This window comes from Canis aureus, chromosome 10 (assembly GCF_053574225.1).
Source record: "Canis aureus isolate CA01 chromosome 10, VMU_Caureus_v.1.0, whole genome shotgun sequence".
Classification (NCBI taxonomy): Eukaryota; Metazoa; Chordata; class Mammalia; order Carnivora; family Canidae; genus Canis; species Canis aureus.
In genome coordinates this window covers 13,761,690-13,784,024 of record NC_135620.1, presented here as the reverse complement: position 1 = coordinate 13,784,024, position 22,335 = coordinate 13,761,690, and the positions used below count along the sequence as shown (strand labels likewise).

General features: G+C 43.3%; 1 protein-coding gene and 1 long non-coding RNA gene across 19 annotated transcripts in view; one reads left to right on the top strand and one right to left on the bottom strand.

Moving 5' to 3' along the window:
• SNCAIP (synuclein alpha interacting protein) overlaps positions 1–22,335 on the bottom strand; it is a 148,771-nt gene that overhangs the window by 3,380 nt on the left and 123,056 nt on the right. For 17 of the 18 annotated variants that reach the window (XM_077911409.1, XM_077911400.1, XM_077911402.1 and 14 more), the window contains 5 exons: positions 20,005–20,130; positions 16,441–16,610; positions 10,754–10,840; positions 9,104–10,172; positions 7,757–7,827 (listed from right to left, as the gene is read on the bottom strand). In XM_077911409.1, coding sequence (XP_077767535.1) covers positions 7,757–7,827; positions 9,104–10,172; positions 10,754–10,840; positions 16,441–16,610; positions 20,005–20,130 — 1,523 coding nt within the window. The remainder of the gene's footprint in view (positions 1–7,756; positions 7,828–9,103; positions 10,173–10,753; positions 10,841–16,440; positions 16,611–20,004; positions 20,131–22,335) is intronic. The other variant, XM_077911415.1, reaches the window with a different exon arrangement.
• On the top strand, positions 5,583–6,894 carry LOC144321994 (uncharacterized). The gene is made up of 3 exons (XR_013387538.1): positions 5,583–5,691; positions 6,023–6,153; positions 6,299–6,894. It is a non-coding gene; the product is annotated as an uncharacterized LOC144321994 (long non-coding RNA).

Here is a 22,335-nt window from a genome sequence, read left to right as displayed (position 1 = left end):
AGACTGTGTGTATTGCACACCACCTTTACTACAAAACGGAAGAAAAGAAAAAAAATATATACATTTGAATTTGATTGTAAAATTTAAGTAAGTACTGCATGTGCAATGCTACAAAAAGGAAACAAAAAGAAAACCAACAAGATACTTTTAGGAATTAACACGATTACAGCAAAAATAAAAAATTAGAAAGATTGGAAGGTCCAAGTCAGCTCTTTCCTAAAAGAAGTAGAAAAAGCAAAAATATGGATAAAGATTAAAAAATAGTTAGAAAATCTGAGGGTTGATCCAGTGCATCCAACATTACAATGATACAGTTTCCAGAAAGAGTGAACAGAGAAATTGCAATGGAGAAAACTCTCAAAGAAATTGTACAAAAACATTTCCCAGAACTGAAGCATATCGGTTGCCAGATTGAAAAAGCCAGCTGAGTGCCCACATGTTAGGAATGAAAATAGCATTATGACAAAGTATCAAGAAATCAAAATACTGGGAATAAAGAGAAAATTATAATAGCTTCCAAGGGATTAGCAATGAGCGAGGAATGGAGCTTCTCAACAGATACATTAGAAGCAAGAAGAAAATGAAACGTGTTTGAGATTCTGAAAGAAAATAATTTCCTACCTAGGATTCTATACCCAGCCAAACACACCTAATCCAGTCTGAGGGCAAGGTGGAAATGATTTCATACAGGCAAGGTCTCAAGAAATTTTGCACCCATTCATCTCCCTAGGGTGGGAAGATGTGTTTACCAAAACAAGAGCATAAACCCAAAGTGGGAAAAGACCAATTCAGGAAATAAGGTTCTACATAGGAGAAGCAGAAGGAATTCCCAGAATAATGTATGTGGGAAACTCCAGGAAGACAGCTGTATGGGACTTCCACAGAGCAGCCATCCAGACTGCGCAAGAGGAGAGAGGTTGACTCCATGAACAAACTGAGAGGCACCTAATTTGCCTGAATTCACTGAAGGAAGGTTTCTGCCTCTAGCACAGTGTTTGGAAATAAATTGTGAACTGTGAAGTCAAAATTATTTTCTCCTAAAAAAATTTAAGGTTATAATTAGAAAGGAAATGCGGTACCACATACTGCATGGACCTAGTGTGATTAATATTTAGACAGCCATAGTAATAATAAACACCAAATACGATTTAATCCCAAAGAGTGATACAATTGTATTAATAATAGTGGGAAGAGGAAATAGGTGTGTGTGTGTGTGTGTGTGTGTGTGTGTGTGTGTGTGTTGGGGGAGAGGGCAGTGCTGGGTGCTAAAATAGAGCTAGACAAGTTTGGTTCATCATAGAGAATATAGATTTTTGGAATATTGGCTCCATAATTTATTATCATTACTGTGTAAACTAGGGCAAGATGCATAATCTCCCTGTGCCTTGGTTTCAAATCTGCAAAATTTAATAATAACAGTATCTCCCATATTGTGTCACTGTGAAGGTTAAAACAGTTAATATGCATATGGCACCTGGAATATTCTTTGGTACACTGTAAATGCTTTGTGTTAGCTATCATTTTACTTTCTAGAGTAGAGTGCTGATAGATAACAGAGAGAATATCTGTATGAGCATATGATTTAGCAATACCAAATACTAGAGAATACATCTGAAGGTAAGCCAAGTTGTTGATTCAGGGGAGTGGGAATACATAACAGGGTAGGCTGGGCAGAGGAGAGCCAATTTTTGTTAGAATTTTAGCATGACTATCATATATACCTATAGAGCTTTGACAAAAAATTAAATGAAAAATAAATAAAAGTTACAAAGAAAGCTTAGGCTGTAGTCTAAGGATAATATCATCTAGACATTAACAGAGTATTTCTACTTAAATATAAGGAGTGCTGTGGTCAAGACCACTAAAAAAGAACACTTTCTGCAGGATAAAACCCAGCATGATTAGAGCTGAGTGTATATTTCAGGCATTTATTTGAATAATATCAGGAAAATTCAAGCCTCCCTGAATCCTTCAATTACCTAGTCCTGAATTACCAGTATTCAAAAGAACAAAAGTGTTTGGGTAATTCTGGCATGAATTATTCAGATAATTAGCTGTTCCTTGATTTCATTTTTGGATATGAAATCACATTCTCAGTGACCAAAATTGGGAAGAAAAAAAGGCTTAAATTTAAATAACAGTTTTGCAAGTAATCTGACTTGCTGATTCATCTAGGCATAGATTCCACATTTCCATAGCCCATCGTGACCAGACAGCTATTTACTTAGAGGATTAGTTTAAAATGGTCCACGGGCAAGCATTGCATTTTCACTGATAACCAAAACGGGGAGACTTTGTTACTTTTGTGACCTCCTTCAGGACTTTCCTGAGAGCAAATCTGTAAGTCCCATCTACTACAAAATGGGATTCTGGTTCAGAGAATGAACATTGGCCCTCAAAGTACTCCCACTAAAACTCACTGCAGGTGTAGGTGGGCTTGTAATCAAAGGGCCTAGATTTATATGGAGGGCACTGTTCTTTCTTGGGATGACAGGATCAGTCGTTTTTGTTTTGTTTCTCCTTTTCCTCTCTCCACTCTCCATCTCACTAAATATTTATGAAGTCTCTAGCATGTGCCAGGTACCAGGCTAGACACTGAGGGTACAGATGGGGCGTGTGGGGAGGCTGTCAAGGGTTCCCATTCTCATGAAGTTCCTCTACGTTTCATGGAGCATAGTGTGCCTTAACTGTATCCTTTTTTAATTCTCTCTGGATTCTGATCTCCTTTATGAAGTTAGCATGCCCCGTGCTGGCACAGCAAAATGCCTGGCTTAGAGTGAAAGACGTTGGTGCAGTGCGTGCACTGGCAAACCAGGGATGTGGTGTTCGGGAAGCGTAATGTATCTGCACTGTTCTCAGTGTGGGGAGGAAAATCCCAAATGACTGTGGTTGGAGTGGGGATGCTTGGTGAAGGTACTGCAAGTTGTCTGGGTAAAGTCTCTATCCGGGACTTTTAAACCTCAAATGAATAGCTGCTTCTTGGCAACTGCAGCCTCAGTAAGAGTTTATAGACAGGCACTGCTCTTTTAATGTTCAGAGACACCCCTGTGGAGGCAGAGGTGGTGCACATATGACAGTAACAGGACAGTATCCCCTGTGACATTATACAGTTCAAACCTGGGCTGTGGGGGGAGGGAGGTAAAGAGGACGGGGGTGGGGCAAACGAGTTGTTTGTTCTTCAATTTTGTGATTACACTGAAACCAGGATTCACATGTTGAAAGAATGGTGGGATGCGTCTGGTTTCGAAGGAAGGTCTTTCCTCCATACCTTCCTCCTTAGAGGTTATGGCTGTTCCACACGTTCATTTCCAGCCTTCCAAGGGCTGTGCTTTAAGATTGAATGTGAGATCTTAGTTGTCATGGCTTTTTCCGTGTCTCAACTCATCATACTTTGAGACTAAGCTATGTTTCACTGTCTTCCTGCAGCAGAATATGCTTTCTCCTTTTCCAGTGGGTATATGGAGGATATGAAAAGAAACTCCATTTGCGAATCATGCTCTGGTCAACCTTGGGAACCATGGCAGATTTTATAAAGAGTTTGCTAAGTTGGGCTGAGACACTGGGAGAGTCTGATCCTCTTAACTACCTCCCATAACATGAGTATTTTCCTCTTTACACAAAATTCTACTATGCAAGAGCCAACGACAATGCAAAACTGTGGCCTCTGTGGAGGAGAGCCTGCCCTTGGAGAAATGTTCACGACTGGGGTCTCCTCTCCCCTCCAAGTCCTAGGGACAAAAAGCTCCAGTATGAAATATGGGGTTTCCCTCTGAAACTAATATGAACATTAAGGAGGCAGAAGTGAGAGTGGGAGGGACGAGAGTTGTGCAGGGAACATAGGACCTGGAGACACAAGGGAGAAGTGGAGGGAAAGGAGACCAGGTGGGTTCTAGGGGTTTCTGGAGTAGAGGAAGGCACCTCGGGGGACTGGTATCAACTCCTACTGATGGACTGGCTCTAGACCCCAGTATATTAGAGAGGAACATACACTTGAGATCAGGGCTTAGAAGTCGAAACTATAGTTTTAATTGGCAATAATGCTAATGTCTGTAATCACTAAATCCCCTTTTCGTATTAGCACTTAAACCAACTTTTCTGAACTCTTCTGAACTGTAACATTGGAGGAGGACTGTGTTGGCCCTGGGGAGGTCCCTCTAGAACTAAGTCATCAACATGTATCAGAGAGCCGTGATAACATAATGACGACCAAGTAATTACACATTCCTTCAAGAATGCTTAAAAAGCATACGGGTTAAAAATTAATACTCGAAGGTAAACAATTAGAGACAAGATTAGGGTTAGTGTGATATCCTGACAGTAAGCACATAAATGTGTTTGTGTGTGTGTGTGTGTGTGTGTGCATGTACATGCGTGCTGGTGGGGGTGGGCACTGGGCACCCTGAACTCGACGCCCTACTGGGGTCACCTCATATCACCTCGGGCCAAATATACCACTCCTATTAAAGTGGTTATTGAACAACCTTGACATCTATGCAAAATATCTAATACTAACTCTTGGCTCTGGATGTATAATTTCCCATGTGGCTAATTCCTTGGCAATAAAACCCACACTTATGGTGTTTATTACTTGATGTCTTTTTAAGAAGTCTTCTCTCGTGTGGGTGCTAGGACTCGGGTTTCAGGCCACAGGGTCATAGTGATCAGGGAGGGTGTGACTAGTGGTACCCAGGGGGATAATGCCCTCTGCCTCTTAGTAGCTGGATTCAAAGCCCACTTCATGTTACAGGTCTTGCTTAGACTTAAACTCTGGGAAATTAATGTCTTATTGGCATTTTAAGACAAGGAATTGCAAACATTCCCTTAGAGTTGTAATAACTCAAAACCAACTTGTCCTTGATAAGAAAAAGTAAAGATAAATCTGCTTGTTATAAACAAAGTCGTCCTCTGCACTCAGAACACGCTGGGAAAGCTGTCCAAAGTAATGGAGTTGGATCTAATTTTAAAGGGCATTGAAAAGAAATTTAGATTCTTTGCTATCAAGCTGTGACCAATTTAGGAAAATAAATAGCAAACAGAACCCCCACACAGAGGTGATATTCTTTAAAATGTATTTTTTGCCCATATTTTTCCCTTACCAGGAAAAATAAACACTTCTTAGGAACTAAAATGTGACTCCAGCATATGCCTGCACTTTGTTCCAGGACTCCACTCTTTCTCCCAGGGCCATAGTGATCGGGCCTTTCAGTGGCATAATGTTTAGCCATTATGCTAACTCCAACCCAATGATTGCTCTTGGTTTCCAAAGGTACATAATCCTGGGGAAACTCTGCTGTCCAAGCCTTTAGCATTCATGTAAATGCTTGGGCTAAGATATGGAGGCATCATTGAGGGATGAACACCTAGGTTCCTTTTTATATTGTATCTCTCTGTGGGATGTTCCTTCTCTGGGTCCTCTAGGCAAAAGGAAGCAAGCACTAGAGTCAATGAGATGTTTTTCACACCCATGATCTCCAGCTAGTGTTGATTTTTCCAAGGGAGCTTCATTTCCATGACAGCCATCCCTCCTTATCTTATCTAAGGAGTGAACGTGGGCCAGTTCTCTCTGCCTCTGTATAATTGTGAGTGAATCTGAGAAACCTCCCCTCTCTAGCGTGAGCAAACGATGACTCTTCACTTTCTCTGGAACACATGTTAAGCTGAAACCATGATCAAGCAGGGGTTAATTATAAGGTAGGGAGGGGAAGGGTTCAGGATTGCTTATTTAAATACACTGAGTATTTTTAATTTCGGGTTTCTGTTTACCGCTGAAATCAAACTCTGTTAATCCATAAAGCCAGTGACTCTGAGGTTCAAAGCTTAGCCTTCCGAAGGACTGCTCCCTAAACTGAGTAGAAAGTATTAACCGAGGGTTGGGTAGCTCAGTAGCCCTAAAGCCTCAACTGGTCTCTTTTATAATTATTTTATAGAGGACTGTTCAGCTTTGTTCTTTTGCTTGTGAAAAGACAGGATGAAGTATTTCTGGCAGGACAATCTACTGTGATGCTTGCTGTCTTACTTCCAGGTACCGCGAGAACCTTCGAGAGATGAGAGGCGTTCTTCTCCCTCCCAAGAGTCTGCCAAGTCTTTGGTCTGTCTTTCCTGAAGGTACTGTTGGTGACTTCTGTTTAAGGACAAAAACCCAGAATTTTCCAGGTACCAGAGGACACACCCAAGCTCACCTGAGACTGAGAAGGGTAGGGGGCTGGGGAGGTTGAGAGAAAGAGAGGGAGGACCTGTACCCATATCTGGGACAGGAAAGAACATTTTTTTTTTTTTTTCTATTTCCTTCCTACCTCAGGTCTTGGACCCAGAACTGGCCAAGATTCCCTGCCCTGGGGTGGCCAGAAGTAGCCCAGACTCCAGCACCATGCAAGCCTGACCCAAGCTGAATGCTGGTGACCAGTAAATACCTAAGTTCCAAGGTGCTTCCTTGGATGTACTGAATTAATGAGACCTCCGGGGTACTCCCTGAAGTGACTGAGATATGCTTTCCTCTAGGCTGACCAGAGAGCTGGAGCAGATTAAATTTGACTTACAGGGATGGGGGGAGGGGGGAAGAATGACGTTTCTTGCTCCTTAGTATTCTGGACTGAAGTTGATGCTCACAACACTACCCCCCTCCCCCGTTGGGGTGTGTTTATCATTACAGACAAACATATACACATTTGCAAAAACACTGCAGAGGATTTGGGGGAGGGTGCCGCAAGGTGTGCTATATTTTTCTTTTAATTTAAATACTTATATTAAAGCAAGCCTGAGGGACACCTGGGTGGCTCAGTGCATCTGCCTCCGGCCCTGGAGTCCCGATCGAGGCCCACATCGGGCTCCCTGAATGGAGCCTGCTTTTCCTTCTGCCTGTGTCTCTGCCTCTCTCTCTCTCTCTCTGTGTGTGTGTCTCTCATGAATAAATAAATAAAATCTTAAAAAAAAAAATAAAGCAAGCTCGAATGACTTAAAAGAGACAGTCTCCCTTAAAATGTATTCTGGGGAGTTTCTTCAGCAAGATGCCAGTCTTGGAGCATTGAGAGCGGGAACTCGCCCTCCACTCCTTCCTTTTCCTGCTTCTGGGGGTGTTGGGGGAGCCATTCACATTTCCCTGGGGGGCAGGGGAGGAAAGAAAGCAGAAGGACTTTGCCCAGGGAGGCGCCTGGGCCACTGGGGACCTTTGAAGATGATCCTTTCCTGTGCACAGCCCATGCATTTTGAAGCATAACCATTCTGTCTGGGGCGGCCCCGGGCCGGGTGCGCCGCGGGGCATGGGGGTGCCTGCGTTCAGCTAGAGCAACTTCAGGATGGCAGGGCCCTGCTTCTCCTGCGCTCGGTGATGAAAGGAGCTTTCAGTCTGGGATCAGCAACGAAAGAAAACCTCAACTCTGCTTCACAGCTCCGATTCTGATCAGAGATCGACTCCGTCTGCCCGGGACAGGAAATTTAATGTCTATACTTACTTGGTACTTGACTCCATTAAAACAAAGCCTGAAAGCCAAAGTCAACCCGGAGACGCAGCCTGTTTGTAAGCTGAGTAGACTCCTCTGCTGCTGGAATAAAGCCCCGCCAATCGGCGCTTGGTCCCTTTCTAAGGCCCCATTATAAGACTGGCTGCTTCTACTGGGGGGGGGGGGGGTGGGGAAAGGGGCATTTTCTTCTTTCTTGGTATCAGCTCCTGCCAAGGCTGCTCTGGTACTGTGATTTAAAAAGGTGAGGCTACTGGAAGCACAGGCATGCCGCTGCCGAGGCACCCGCTAGCACCACGTACCGTGCATGGTTACGCAGAGGCTCTTCGGTCAGCAGGTTAGAAGAGAGGGTGACGCAGCTGCCGTACATCTCCTAGAGAGGTGCAATTAAACATCATCTGAAAACATGCAACAAAAGCTCGGCGCATGCACACGACTCAGTCAACAGGAGGCACGCAAGGAAGCAGATTAGCAGACAGAAGCTTCACACATAGTTTAAGAGGCACAGGGAGCTGCTGAGATCATTCTTGCCCTCCTAAGTGACAGCACCCATTAAGTTACCTGGGAAAGTCTTATTTGAGCAGGTAAGGCTGGACATGTGACACCCAAAGGGGCTGGCGTTTGGGGGCACGGGTGTGACTTTTCTGGCTGAAATGCATACCCGCTGAAGTCCTTTACAACAAAGACAATTCATGCTGGAAATCACCGTGGAGTTAAAACTGGCATTAATCAGAGAGATTATTAACTAATGCTCCAGTTTGATATTGAAAAGGAATCTGGACAGATCTTAAGCCTCCCTGTAATGGAATTTTACTTTATGGCAAATAACTGCTTATGCAGGTTGTGACTGCCTAGATTGCAAGGATGGATATTCTGGGTCCTTCCATTCCTCAGAGTTGCACATTTTGGTTGCTACACTGTTTTTTTGGGGGGCGGAGGGAGGATCACATGGGATACAGAGAGCACACAGGAAACATTGCCTAAAAAGAGGTTCGTATCTCTTATTCACTGGTTCTAAACCACAGATTATAGTGCATGGTTTTCCAGAAAATGCAATTATAAAATGTAGTTTCATGGCCCACTCTGCCATCCCTCATGTACTGAGCGCTTCAGACCACTATAGCATTATCCTGATCAACGCTTAGGGGTTTGTGTTGTAAAATGCCAATGCGGAGGTCCCTGTGGTGTATTCATTTCAAAGGTCATTCCAAAGTTGAGTACTTAAATCTTTAGAAACAGAGTATCTCTTTATGTGCTCTTTAACTGCGTTTGGGAATAAACTCTTGCCAGGGAAGAATCAGTGCCAAGGAAGATTTCACATCGACTGGTGGTCTGACCTTGTAGACATGCCTCTCAGTTTAGGAGTCCTAACCCTCAAGGATCAAACTATTTAGGGCAACCAGGGGACCAGAATATGATGTCCTATGATGTAATCTTTCTTTCTCAGAGTGTTTTCCAAAGGAAGAGCAAAGCATATATACCGTAATGTGACACATCTCAGAAAACACATGCAGTTGGTTTTCCACGCATCCCTTTGGGATTTTTCTGGGGATTCCCTCAAGGTGGCAAAGGTCAACAATCTGTAGCGTTAGGAATAGCACAGTGAATTCAAAAGCAAAAAAAAGAGATATTCTCCAAATAGCACTCACCGCCTTATTCTTTCCTTTGCTAGCAGAGCTCACAGGATTTCCCTTGGCATCTGTGGTCTTCCTTCCAAGTGAGGTTAAGGGCAGCGTGGATGTTTTCAGCTGGTTGGCTGCCTGGTAGTTATTATTATTGTTCTGGTTGCCACTGAGTGTCTCCATGATAGATCGGAAGGTTCCAAAAGGCCTTTTCAGTTGGTCCCCTGATTCACTACTTGTGGAGGTCCTCTGGAGGGTCCTGCCTTTGTCTTTGTCTTTCTCCCCATTTAGCTCAAGGCTAGGTTGTCCCATCTGCACCACAGGCTCCTCAAAGGTAACTCTGAGTTTCAAGTTCTGGGATGTCCGGCGCTTGGAAGATGGAGACTTGAGGGCACTCTTGGGGCTCATGGCCACTTTCTGGGCAGCAGTGCTGTCAGGGCTGGGCTGAGTAGGGTCTCCCGGGGACTGGCTTGGGGGAGTGGTCCCTGAGCCGGGACACTGGGCTTCCACATCAGGTTCGCTGCTCTCTGAGGTGGGAGATGGGCTATGACCATCCAGAGACTTGGAGGCCTTGATGCCAAAAGGAAACCTACGTCCCGACGCCGAGGTGTGTTTCTTTATCATCAGGTGTAAGCTTTCTGCGCTGTCCACACTCTCCACGCTTCCCACGATGGGCTGCGGTCGGGGCCTGTCAGCCTTCCTCACAGGCGTGCTCTTGGGGTCCTCAGAGGTGTTGGAATCCGTGTCAGACTCACTCAGGGAGCGCTGCATCAGCTGCCTTAGCCGAGCTAATTTCAGTTCCCTCTTCTCTGCTGGGATCTTCTTTGAGTTTCTGGAGGAAGCTTGTGCATCCTGGAATTCTAAGGACAGCTTTTCCTGGGTGCAGACACTCTCTGAGATATCTTTTCCCAGTAACTGGCGGAGAATTTTGTCAGAATCCTCATCTTTCACCTTGGCTCTAGCTCGACTGGATGCTGACAGGCTTCCGAGAACCTGAATCCCTTCTTGGACTCCTGGTTTGCCTTTGGCTACAGACTCATCATCCACATCTGGAGGTTTCCACTGGGACCTTCTGGAAGCTGGGGAGGATGGTGAACTAAAAGATGATGAAGAACATATGAGGTTTATTTTCTATCACTGATTTCCTTCACTGCCACAAACGACTTACAACAAATCAACAGGGCAGGACTACGAATAATCCCTGAATGTCTGTGCAGATCAATCTGCAAATACTCTGTAGTGCCAACCATGGCCAACGTATAGTGCTTCGCACCTAATGCCATGACGCTAAATTTGTCTACCATTTGATTGTTTATGCAGCAATTTTGTGCAAATTTTATCCATTTTTCTCATTTTCAACGATCTTATAAACCTACATACATCCTTATTCCTATCTCACAGATGAAGAAATGAAGGGATCTGAAAGATCCCTTCATTCCAGGATGCACGTGACTTGCCTACAATCAAGGAATGAAGAAATGGCAGAGCCAGAGATGAACCGAGGTCTTCTGACTTTAGGTCCAAAGCCTTCTCCCCCTGTATGGTCTCAATTCCTTTCCTCTTTATAAAAATACAATACTGTTGTCTTCATAAAGATATTTTTTTCTACAACTCTAAAAGAAGGCTCAGAGATTAAAGATCACTAAGAACTCTCACCATTCCTACTCCTGATATTACCTGGGTGAGGAAAGGAGTGATTCTGATTTCTGGGCTTCTAGAAGTTGCTGGAGCTGGTTCTGCAGTGTGACACGTTCCACTGTCTGTCTAGGAAAAACAAACAGAAACATGTAAGTTCTTTGACACCCAGCCAATACTATAAATGAGTAGGTATAAACCTTTACATGATTGCTTGCAATGAATAGCAACAAATCCCAAAGTCTTACACATATGTGCATATTTTTCATCCTTAGAGTGCAAAAATTTTCCTAGGGAAACAACAGAGTACCCAAAAGGATGCTTATTATTTATATTAGCAAAAAACTGTAAGCAACCTAAATGCTCATCAACAAGACTAAGTGAATAATTTAGTTATTTCCACAAAGGCAGCTATTAAAATGATAATACATTTCAGTATCTACAACATAGAAAATGCTTCCCTAATATATGTGCATATATAAAGTACACTTTATATATACATATACATACATATATTAAGAAAAAAGGAGTTACAAAATATTGTGTGTAATATAATATTTTAAAGAAATCTTTCTATATAACACATATATATTATTTGTAACATATATACTTCTATTATATTTATATATATTATGTACTCTTTCTAAATTGTTTAAGTCTTTAATTGAATTAATTTAGTGATCAGAAAAGAGCAAAATAAAACAACACAACTATTTCTGTACTAGGTAAAAACAATTAAATAACTTGGTATTTTCTTACATGAAGGGAAGCACAGTATAGCAACACTCAATTTGTTCTGGAGATTAAAGTATGTGAATACAATGTGCTTTAAATTTAAGAAAACAAATTAAAAGCCACAGGTTAGAGAAATTGAAATCTGTTTAGAAAGCATATTACAGGATTTGAGAAAATCAAAGCCAACTGATTCTGACTCATAGAAGAATAAGCAGTATTTACTGACCTCTAGTATCAGGGTGGTGATCCCCCCTCAAAGATATCTATCATGTTCTAATCCCTGGAAGGTAGGACTATGCTACCCTTTGTGGCAAAAGTGAATTAGTGTTGCAGGTAGAATTAAGGTTTATCAGCTGATAAAAAAAACAGGGAGATTATCCTGGGTTATTACTATTATGGGTTATGCAATCTAATCACAAATCTTTAACATTGAGGGGGAGGTAGAAGATGAGGTCAGAGACAACTCAAAGTGTGAAGACTTGATCTGTGGTTGCTGGCTCTGAAGATGAAGGAAGGGGCCATGGGCCAAGAAATACACTGGCCTCTAGGGGTTGGCAGTGATCCTTTGCTGACAGCCGCAAAAGAAGGGGACCTTGATCTTATGATCATAAGGAACTGATTCTGCAACCACCCTACCCTAGAGCCTCCAGAAGGAGTGTTCCATGTGGACATCTCAATTTTAATCTGGAGACCCATTCTGGCCTTTGTACCCATAGAGCTGTAAGATGCATTTGTGTTATTTTAAGCTGCTAGGTGTGTGGTAATTTGTTACAGGAATAGAAAACTAATACAATTAGCAGCAAAACAGTAGGCCCTCTCCTGAGCCAGGACATAGAACTAAATGAATGACTTGCAAGTGTTCTGTTTGTTTGTTTTACAGAGACAGTGTGTGTCAACAAACATGTGGTGCCTGAGTGGGTTGCAGGGGTGGGGGAGGAGCAGAGGGAGAGAGGGAATTTCAAAAAGGCTCCCCACTGAGCATGAGCCCAACACGGGCTTGATCTCACAACCCTGAGATCATGACCTGAGCTGAAATCAAGAATTGGACACTTAACCAACTGAACCACCCAAGTGCCCTGAGTCACAAGGGTTCTTCAAATGACTGCCAGACCTTAAATCCAGGCCTGAAGAAGCCCAGTGTTCTTCTCACCAAGTGTCACCATACATATTCAACAACCATTGGCTGTCTAAATCTAATTCTGTGAGGTCACACTGGGATGACACCCTTCCATCTCCCCCAAATACTCTGTTTTTCAGACGTGGTCAGTCTTACTCCTAACATTTAATCCCTAAGATAAGAAAAGTCTGTGATTACAATTTATCTCACTCATTCTGTGACTCACCTGCTGAAAACTTATCTACAGAAGGAGACAGCAAACTTTTCCCTAAAGGGTCAAATAGTAAATATTTTAGGCTTATGATCATATGAGTCATATGCATAAAACAGTAGGCCCTCTCCTGAGCCAGGACAAGTCATACGATCTGTGTCATAACTACTCAACTCTGCTTTTGTAGAGTGAAATCAACCGTACGTGATAGGTAAATGAATGTGTGTGTTGCTGGGTTCCAATAAAACTATTTAAAATAATCAGACAGTGGGCCAGATTTGGCCCATAGTCTATAGTCTGCTAACCCTAAAGAATAAGAACATTCTACTTTTCTCACTTTGCAAGCTGGTATTACAAGTCAAGTTTTTTTTAAAAAAATAGTGAGGGGCTAGAGCAGATCAAGCAAGATTATGGTTTACAGTAAAAGGATTTATTAGGTGTCAAAGTGAATTATGATACTGTTAAGAAAACTATTTGGTGCCAATTGGGTTAACTGCAGATCAGAATTCCAGGTATGAATGGGGAATAAAAAAAGGACTCTACTCTCTCTAGATTCTACAGAGGCCCTCAGCAAGGACTGCCCAATTTTAAATGTGTGATCATGTGAAATACGAATTTTTAAAAGTATACAGACCGTGTGAACATATGTGGGCATATGTCTAGTCTGCTAGGGCCACCATAGCCAAGTATCACCACAGCTGGGGGCTTAGACAACCGAGATTTATTTTCTCATAGCTCTGGAGGCTAGAAGTCTGAGACCAAGGTGTGGGCAATGCTGGTTCTCTCTGAGGGCTGTGAGGGAGGCTGTTCCGTGCTTCTCTCCTTGTTGCCCATGGTTTGCTGGCAATCTTTAGCATTCTTTGGCTTGTAGATGCATCACTCTGATCCCTGACTTCATGTTCACATGGTGTTCCCCCTGTGTGTGTGTGTGTGTGTGTGTGTGTGTGTATCTACATTTAAATTTCCCCCTTACAACAATGCCAGTGATACTGGATTTGGGCACGCCTGAACGACCTCACTTTAATTTGACTCCTTCTATAAAGACTTTATCTCCAAATAAGCGGATATTCTGATGTACTCCAAACTACTCTTGCTGGGGTGGGGGGCAATAATTCAATCTGTAATATCTTGGCTTATACATTAGGACTGCTAATGGAGCTAAAGGTTGCCATTTTTTAAACAGTAATTACATTTATTAACAAGTTTTTTTTAAAGATTTATGTATTTATTAGAGAGACACAGACAGAGCATGAGCAGGGGGTAGGGGCAGAGGGAGAAGCAGACAACCCCTCAGCAGGGAGCCTGATGTGGGGGCTCAATCCCAGGACCCCAGGATCATGATCTGAGCTGAAGGAAGATGCTTAACTGACTGAGCCATCCAGGCACCCCAGTAATTATGTTTATTAACTATAAAGATTCAGTAAAGGTACTCTAATAGGAAAAGGCACTCTGGACTGTCTCTCAGAATTTTGGACTGGAAGAACTCACGTTTTTCATCCCTGCTCCTGGACCTTTCTGTGTTGTCTGTGCCCTGCAGTCTGAAGGACACAGGGTCAGGTGGTTATCCTAAGTGGACTTCTCCATTCACTTCTAATTCTGCCAATATCCTTGGAGGCACACAGTAAGTCAAAGACCAGGGTCTCCAGCGCAACCTGTAACTGTCTACAGCATTTAGCTCTGGAGACAACGGAAGAACTGTTATCTATTAGTGTACATGTGTACTTTATTCTGGGCTCATCAACAGAGAGGGCAGCCAAGACCCTGACCTTGAATAATTCACCAATAAAGCAGCTCATGAGGAGCTTGCAGGCTCCATGGTACAGAGACTGAGGACAGTGTTTTGTGATTTTTCCTCTGAGTATGAATATTTAGGGAAAAAACCCCATTCTATTGGATTTTTTAAAGCTCCTCTGAACGTCCATACACTACACGGGAGGGGGGGGGGATGGATACTGCTACAACGTTTCTGGAAGGGTATTAGGCAACATCTATCCACATTTTAAATGTGTATGTCCTGCATTTTAGCAATTGCCTTTCTAGGAACTTAGCTTTAGAGATGCTTACACATGCACAGAAAGACATATGCACGAGTATGTTCACTGTGGAAAGGTAACCTACTGAGTTGTGAGGTGGCATGTATTTTCCCTTCAACTGCATTAAGTCCTTGAAGCTCACTTAGCTCACCTACCCTAGGGGAGTTTTGTGTAACTGGACAGAGGACACTTGGAGACAACCCCTTTAATATTTAATTTTGAAATCTTATTCGTGTCTAGTAAAATCCTTACCAGGTCATTAAAGAGAGTATTCTAGTAGGGGATGGCCTGAAGGGTACGTAGACCTGGTTTCTGAGGCAAGAGGGTAAAAGTAGACAGATGGTTTCTCTCAGCTCAGAGAAGAGCCAGCAGGTCTGAGGACTGCTGCATGTCATACTGCTGCATGATTACACCTGCAATACACTCGAAGGCCTCCCGTCTACCAAAGGTCTCTTTTCAGAAGGTAGAAAAGGAAAAAGAGTAGTTTCAAAAATAATTTAAAACATTTCATATTCTGCTTCTAAAATCTAATTTTTTGGGTTTATCCTCCTAATCTGTCAACGTGACTTGGAATACGGATTCTGGCTTTCAGGAAATCCCTCCCCAGTAAGGCAACTGTAGTTGTTGTTGTTGTTGTTGTTGTTGTTGTTGTTGTTTTTAAAGATTTTATGTACTTATCCATGAGAGACAGGCAGATATATCGGCAGAGGGAGAGGCAGGCTCCACGTAGGGAGCCCGATGTGGGACTCTATCCCAGGACCCCAGGATCATGACCTGAGCCAAAGGCAGTCATTCAACCACTGAATCACCCAGGTGCCGCAGGCAACTGTGCTTTGGCTGGTGTTTTCCAAGGGCTGACCTTAGCCTACTCAGGTGGTGTCAGTTCCTTGATTCTTTGTATCACTAGAGACCTACCTGATGGCTTCTCTTCTATTCCCATTTCTTCAGACATATCATGATAATCTCCCAGAAATGCTTTCTGCCATCCACGTAGGCAATGGGAACCAGTTTGATAATCTCATCAAGAACAGAACTGGCTCCATCTAGACCAAGAGGGTTTTGCATAACACCACGCTGACCAGATGCTATTTTACGTTGAGGATTCACAAATTGTCCACTTCATTTTTGTAATAAATATACTGGTGACAGTTGCCAGATTATCTGTCTGTAATTCCCTAAATCTACATTTTTCTTTTGAAAGACTGAGAAACTGGCCCATGTTCTAGCTTGTTTATTTCTTTTCTCTCAGCTTTTTGTGATTTCCTAGAATGTGAAGGACAGAGTTTGGGGATGATGTGCGTATGTACTTTCTATGCTTGCTAAGTAATCAGGCCGTGCATGTGCACACAGAAAGAGGCCATCGCTCATCTGATGTGCCTCAAATTCCCTGCTTGGGAAGTCTCCTCTGCATTGTTTGTTTGCTTAAGTATCATTTTGCCTCTGCAGAGATGGTACCCATAGCAGGAATGCTGGCTGGCAGGACTTGGGACGGAAGAAGAAAAGAAGATGGAAAGAAGACTAGGAATTTCCCGGACACTGGGCACAAGGGGAGATTCCCAAGGCTCCTGGCTCAAAATGAAGCCAAGTGAGGACAAGCCAGACTTGGTTTGCACGGAAAGCACGGGCCACTTACTCTTTCAGCTGCTTGGTTAGCTTCACCACCTGAGAGGCCAGCGACATGCAGGTCTCCACCACCACCAGGTACCGGGAGCACAGCGTGTGCCCATGACGCTCGGCGCTCTGGGAGGGCTTTTCCCCAGCATGGTTTTGCATGGTGACATTTGCTCCATATTCAACCAGTGTCTATTAGAAAATGCAGAGACATGTGATTGTGACAAAACCTCCCCTGCAACATTATTTTCCCCCATGCAACATTTTTTACTGACTGTAAGAGAAAGGTGAATGGAGCTTTTCCTATTAACCCAACACCAGTTATCAGAGCCCATAGCAGGGTAGGGAAGGGGGTGAAGGGTATCATTCTGTACAAGAAGCCTCTGGTGAGCTTGCAGGGGTTGATATCAGACACCTCCCTTGGAGCCTACAAACTGGCAACAGAACCAGTCCTACCACTACCAATCCCACCCAGCCTTGGGATCTGTGAGGGGCAGAGCCTGCTGCTGTCTTGAGGGGTCTGTCCCCTGAGGAGGCAGTGGCTGGGGTGAGCTGCTTTGTCCCTTTCAGTGGGCAGGTCCATTAAGTTGGGGAGAGAGTGGAATTAAGTAAGGAGAGTGGAATTAAGTAAGGAGAGAGTGGAATTTTGTTTACCTGTTCCCATTTGCTTGGGGAGCATATGTGATCTGTTGCTGAGCCTACCCCATCAAAAATAAAAGAACTGGAGAGATGACCAGCAGAGGTTGTGAAGCAGCTCACACTCCCTCCATGCAGCTGGCAAGAATATGACCCATGGATTGAGCAGACATTGTGCACGGGGGCTTGGGGTAAGCTTGTTATCACCCCACTACAGGAGAGGTCTCCAGCAGCAAGAGCAATGAGTTGACACAGGCAGAGGGAAGTGTATGGGATGAGGAGGATGTGAAGCTGGGGTCAGGTATCTGTGGGGAGGCTCCAGAGAGCCCTCTGAAGACCTCATCCAACATGCCCAGCAGAGGGTCAGCATCTGAAGGCTGCCAGGGAGGACATGAATGGCCCACCACAGTGCGCCAAAGAAGCAACAATGACTTTCGGGGAGCATGCCATGACCTCTGCCAGTTACGCAAAGAGACAGTTAACTTTTCTCTCCTACCTCCTGGTCTCCAACACTGAGCCCAGCAGAGAGAGGGGAACAGGAGCTAATGTGATGTGTACAAAGTGAAGCATGCCTCTGTCCTCGTACTGTCTCCCTTGAAGCCTGAGTCTTATTCAGGTTGGAGAGCAGAATACTTTGAATCAGAAGTGACACCAAGACTTATGGAATCTGGCCAAGGCATCAGTTAGGAAAGAAGAGAGACTTGATGGACCGTGGTTGACATCATTAATTTAAAAAAAAAATCAAAATTCTTTTCTAGTTCTACTGGTGACATGAGATGCCACATGAGATCACGAGGAGCATCATCTTCTGGTTTATGACCAGCACCATGAAAGACTGATCTACCACGAAGCCACTGCCATGGACCTGACAGCGGTGGCGCAGCCCACCCAGAGCATCCCTGTCAGCACTCACTGCTCCCACTCCCTTGACTCTGGCCTCTGCCAGTTCCCTCCCTGAGCTTCCTATACTCAGTTTCTGCCTCCCCTCAAAGGGGCTCACCCTCTGTTCTACCCTTGGTCTGTGTCTTTTTTTTAATCTCACACCCAGTGGATAGACCCGCTTCCAAGATTATCCAAGTTTCCACAGCCACAGCGTCTAGTGCCAAAAATATCATTTGTGTGAAGTGGAAAGATGAATGGTCCGCAAGCACAGACAGCCTCTCTTCACATAGAAAAGAAAAATAAGCAAAATCTTAAACAGAATTAGTGCTATCAGCTGGTTTTCTTTGGCTTTCAGCCACTTATTAGCAGATAAAAAAAAAAGTTCAAGACTATGACATAGTAGGGTGTTCTGTGAAACGGACAAAATTGAAGTTTTCAGTTATATTCAATTATTTTTCCACCACAAAAAGTCACGACATCCCTATCATCTTCTGTAGATACTGGTAATCATTTAAAAACATTTCTTTCTTTCTCTGCTCTCTTTTCTCATCCCTGCTTCTACAGAGTGATGCCTTCAAGGAGAAGAGGCACATGTTGCCGACCTTAATGGAGAAACTTCCAGAGCCCTGGAATATTTCCCATCAACTTTGTTCTCCAAAGGGCAGATGCTCTAGATACCTCTTGCCTTTTGCTTTTATTACTCCCTTGCCTTTCCCAGTGACAGCATTTCCAGATCTTCCCCTGTCATTTCCAGGGTCCCCACTTTCCCAAGCAACTCGTTCTCTGCCCGGGTTTCTCTTTCGGATAGAGTCTACCCACATACAGCAGGAAGCCAAGAAGTTCCTGTTGAGTCAGCACACTGAGTTGCAATAAAAGAAACCACACATAATAAGGCAAAGAAGGATGCTGCCTTCTTAGAGGTGCTACGTACACACAGCTTATCTAGGACCATGTGAGCTCAGTAAGGTCAAGTGTCTTCTTTCAGCATGGCCCTCAGCAGTATGTGTCAGTCAGGAAACGGCTTTCCTACATCTTGGGCAGGTGTGGGACACATCCAAAGATGCTGGGTCAATTTCCATGATAAGAATGATGAGATTGGTCTGAGGCTGGTAATGATGCATTATATGATTCATAAATTAAATTCCAGGCTGAATCTAAATAAATTTCATTTCAATGTAAAGCCTTTCCCTCCTTCACAAGGTCATCCCTTGCTTCTCCTCCTTCTCGTTGGTCCCCTTCTCTCTGCTTTGTCACTGAGGGCCTTAGCATTTTTCTTAAGTCAAGGGATCTATCTGGTTTATTTATTTATTTATTTTATTATTTTATTTTTTTATTTTTGGATCTATCTGGTTTTTACATTCACACATGCCTCAACCTTCTGAGGACCCTCACTGGGCTTTCAGCCATGTGTTACTATGACGGCGGCACTAGGTTTGGCTCAGCCTCGTACACCAAAACATTCGGCAGAGAGGTGCGGTTCTGACTTGTCTTCTTGTGGCAACTCCACATGCTCTAAGCAATCCTCCTGTATACTCTCTCAGGTGGCTGGGGGCACAGGGAGGAACCTCCCCACCTCTTCTGTGGCTCTGCTCCTCAATCTTACACTCTTACACACCCAGACCATGGTAACATGTGTGAGGCAGGTAGGACTACAAGGATGAAGCCACCTGAGGCTGTTGGGTGGAGAGGCTGCCAAACTACCTAGCCTGCCTGAGGGGTGAGGGGAACCATAATGGTATATCTGAGGCCTCCCTGTAATCAGTTCTGGGGCTTTCTGAAGGCATTTGAAAAGCTCCACCCTGCCCCAGAGAAAGGGGGAACCACAGCCCTCCTTCTCCAGTCCCTTTTGACATCCTGCAACACTCAAGGAGAAACCTGTAGGACTCTTTATGCCAACATTTCTGTGGATTTCTGGATATACGAATATATCAACTTAATTCCTTATTATCTACTATAGCAGAAAAAGCTGACTTAATCTACACATTTCTTCCAGCAAACAAAATTTCCATTTTTTGTTTCATCACTTGATGAACTCATTTGTCTCCTCAAAGCAGCAGAGTCTGTGTACCTGTATGCACCCGAGGTAGCCATGCTGGGAGGCTACATGGACCGCGCTGTTGCCATCTTGGTCCACTTCATCCAATGAGATGCCCTGTTCTTGCATAAACTGAAGAAGCCAAAGAAGAATTTTTTCCTATAAACACAAAGACAGTTGCTATTAATGGAATATCATGAATATCATGTAGCAAGTCTGAAAAAAAGACAAAGGAAAACAAAACTTTTTTTTGTTTTCATACACCTAGGTTTATCATATCAGCAGAACATACCCTTCATTCTGAACTGAAAATCCAAGCATCCCTCTGGCTCAAGTCCATGAAAGAGGAACGCTCAGAGAAGTTGAAGAGTGGAAAATTATGTCAAAAATGCTCTTGTTTTACTTACTTACTCAAGAGATGCAAAATTGATTTACAGAAAGTTTTGAGTACTTCCTCCAAGTCACACAGCTAGACAGATCAAAAGTGGGGACCAGGATCTGAGTCTTTCCATGCTAAGGCAATGTTTTTGCTACTTTGTTATGCTGTCTTTAGGGTTCCAGAATATTACATTAGGAGAACCAGCTTCTCCTCTGAAGCTGATAATGTTTCAACCACGCCTTCATGATCCCAGACCTCCTGCAATCAACAGACTGACAAGGAGAAACAAAAGCTTAAGTTGTTAAGCATAAGATAACCTCACTGAAAGAAAACCAGGACGCTCTTGATTTTTCTGACCAAATGTTAGTGAAATTTCAAAAGTAAAGGTTTCCCTTATTCCCTGTTAAGTGGAGAGCACTCAATGCTCTGAATACAACCTTTCAAGAGCAAGGACACAGTGCGCTCAGCATGTTGTCAAAATCCGTTTGCATTTTACCCACTGAGTATTTTGTGGTATTTTCATGTTATGTTTGGCCTCAGGAGAAAGCAGGGGGATGGGATTTCACTGTTTTAAAATAGAAGAATTAAATATAATGTTAAAAAAATATAAGAGTGGTAAAAACAACAGCATGAAGTTTAGTGAGTGGAATTTGACATTTAAAAAAATGATCATGTGTTTGAAATAGCCTTGAACCTCTCCTTAGCCTTTGAAAGGGTTTTTTTTTTCTATTTTTCTTTTTTTTTTTTTCCCTCTTTTTCCAGTTCCTTGCTCAGACTGGTCATGAACTTTTATACTTTTCTGTATTAAATTTACCTTCACCTTCTGAACATGCCAACTAATCTGCTAAAGGAATGTTGGATAAAAATAGCCAACTCTAATGCTTCAGCCCTTGTTGGGGAGGTGCAGGGCACTGTTTATGAAGGCACTGGCAACATCAGGGACAGGACAAACATCTGCACCTTACTCCTCTTTTCATGTGAGTGAGCAAGGAGTAAGACCCCTAAAAAACAAGAAGGGAAACATGTAATCAATACCTATAACCTACCAAGAAGGCACCCAGGAAAAGCAGATGGAGTGTCAGCTGCAAAAGCAGACAGACGCTGTACAACATGAAACCCTCAACATCCGTAGAGAATGAGGTGGAGCAGAGCCTGGAGACCAGGGCTGGGAGCTACAATCTGGACAAGGGTATGCAGATATGTTTGTCCTTTTCTTCAGAGGCAAACTGAAGAAAGTTGGGGCTGATATTTGGACCAGCATGGGTGATGTTTCATCTGTACAGGGCGGAACAACTTCCTTTACTTTTTCTAATTAGGAAGAGAAAAAACAGTATGACTTTGATTTGGAGTCAGATGATTCTACTGTGTGATCTTAACTCCTTAAAAGATCTGGGTGACTGGACATACTGCGGGATGAGAAAACACAACCAACTGGTTTGAAGCCAATGGTGAAGATCTGGAAACATCAAGAGGGCAGGTTGCCATGACTCGATGGGTAAAAAGGACAGTACTGCCACCTCAGTGGGTTGTTCTGAAGCGTGTGGTCACTTGGCTTGCTCTATAGTATTAAGTCATGGAATCTTAAAATTGCAGAGTGGGAGAGACTTCAGGGAATTATCCAATTCAAACACCCTTGTTTGACAAATCCAAAAGCCAAAGAAGACAAGTATATATTCTCTGATGTTCTAGCAGCCCCTTTCTTCAGCAAGTCAAGTTCAGAGGATTGCAAGATCCTTTGAAATATTCTATATATACCTTCTTGTCAGGCATATTTTCACATTTTTCAGATTCAATTAATATTAGAGTGGATAAGTCTGTTCCACCTCTACAGAAGATGCCCTTTGCCATCATTCAGTGTTTTGACTTTTAATAACAGGGTTGTCAGAAGCAGAATACTGCATTTCAAAAGAGTTGGAATTTTTCCCTTGTAGAAACATGGAGAAGAATCTAGAGACCTGGACTTTGCAGTGGCTTGAAAATCTGGT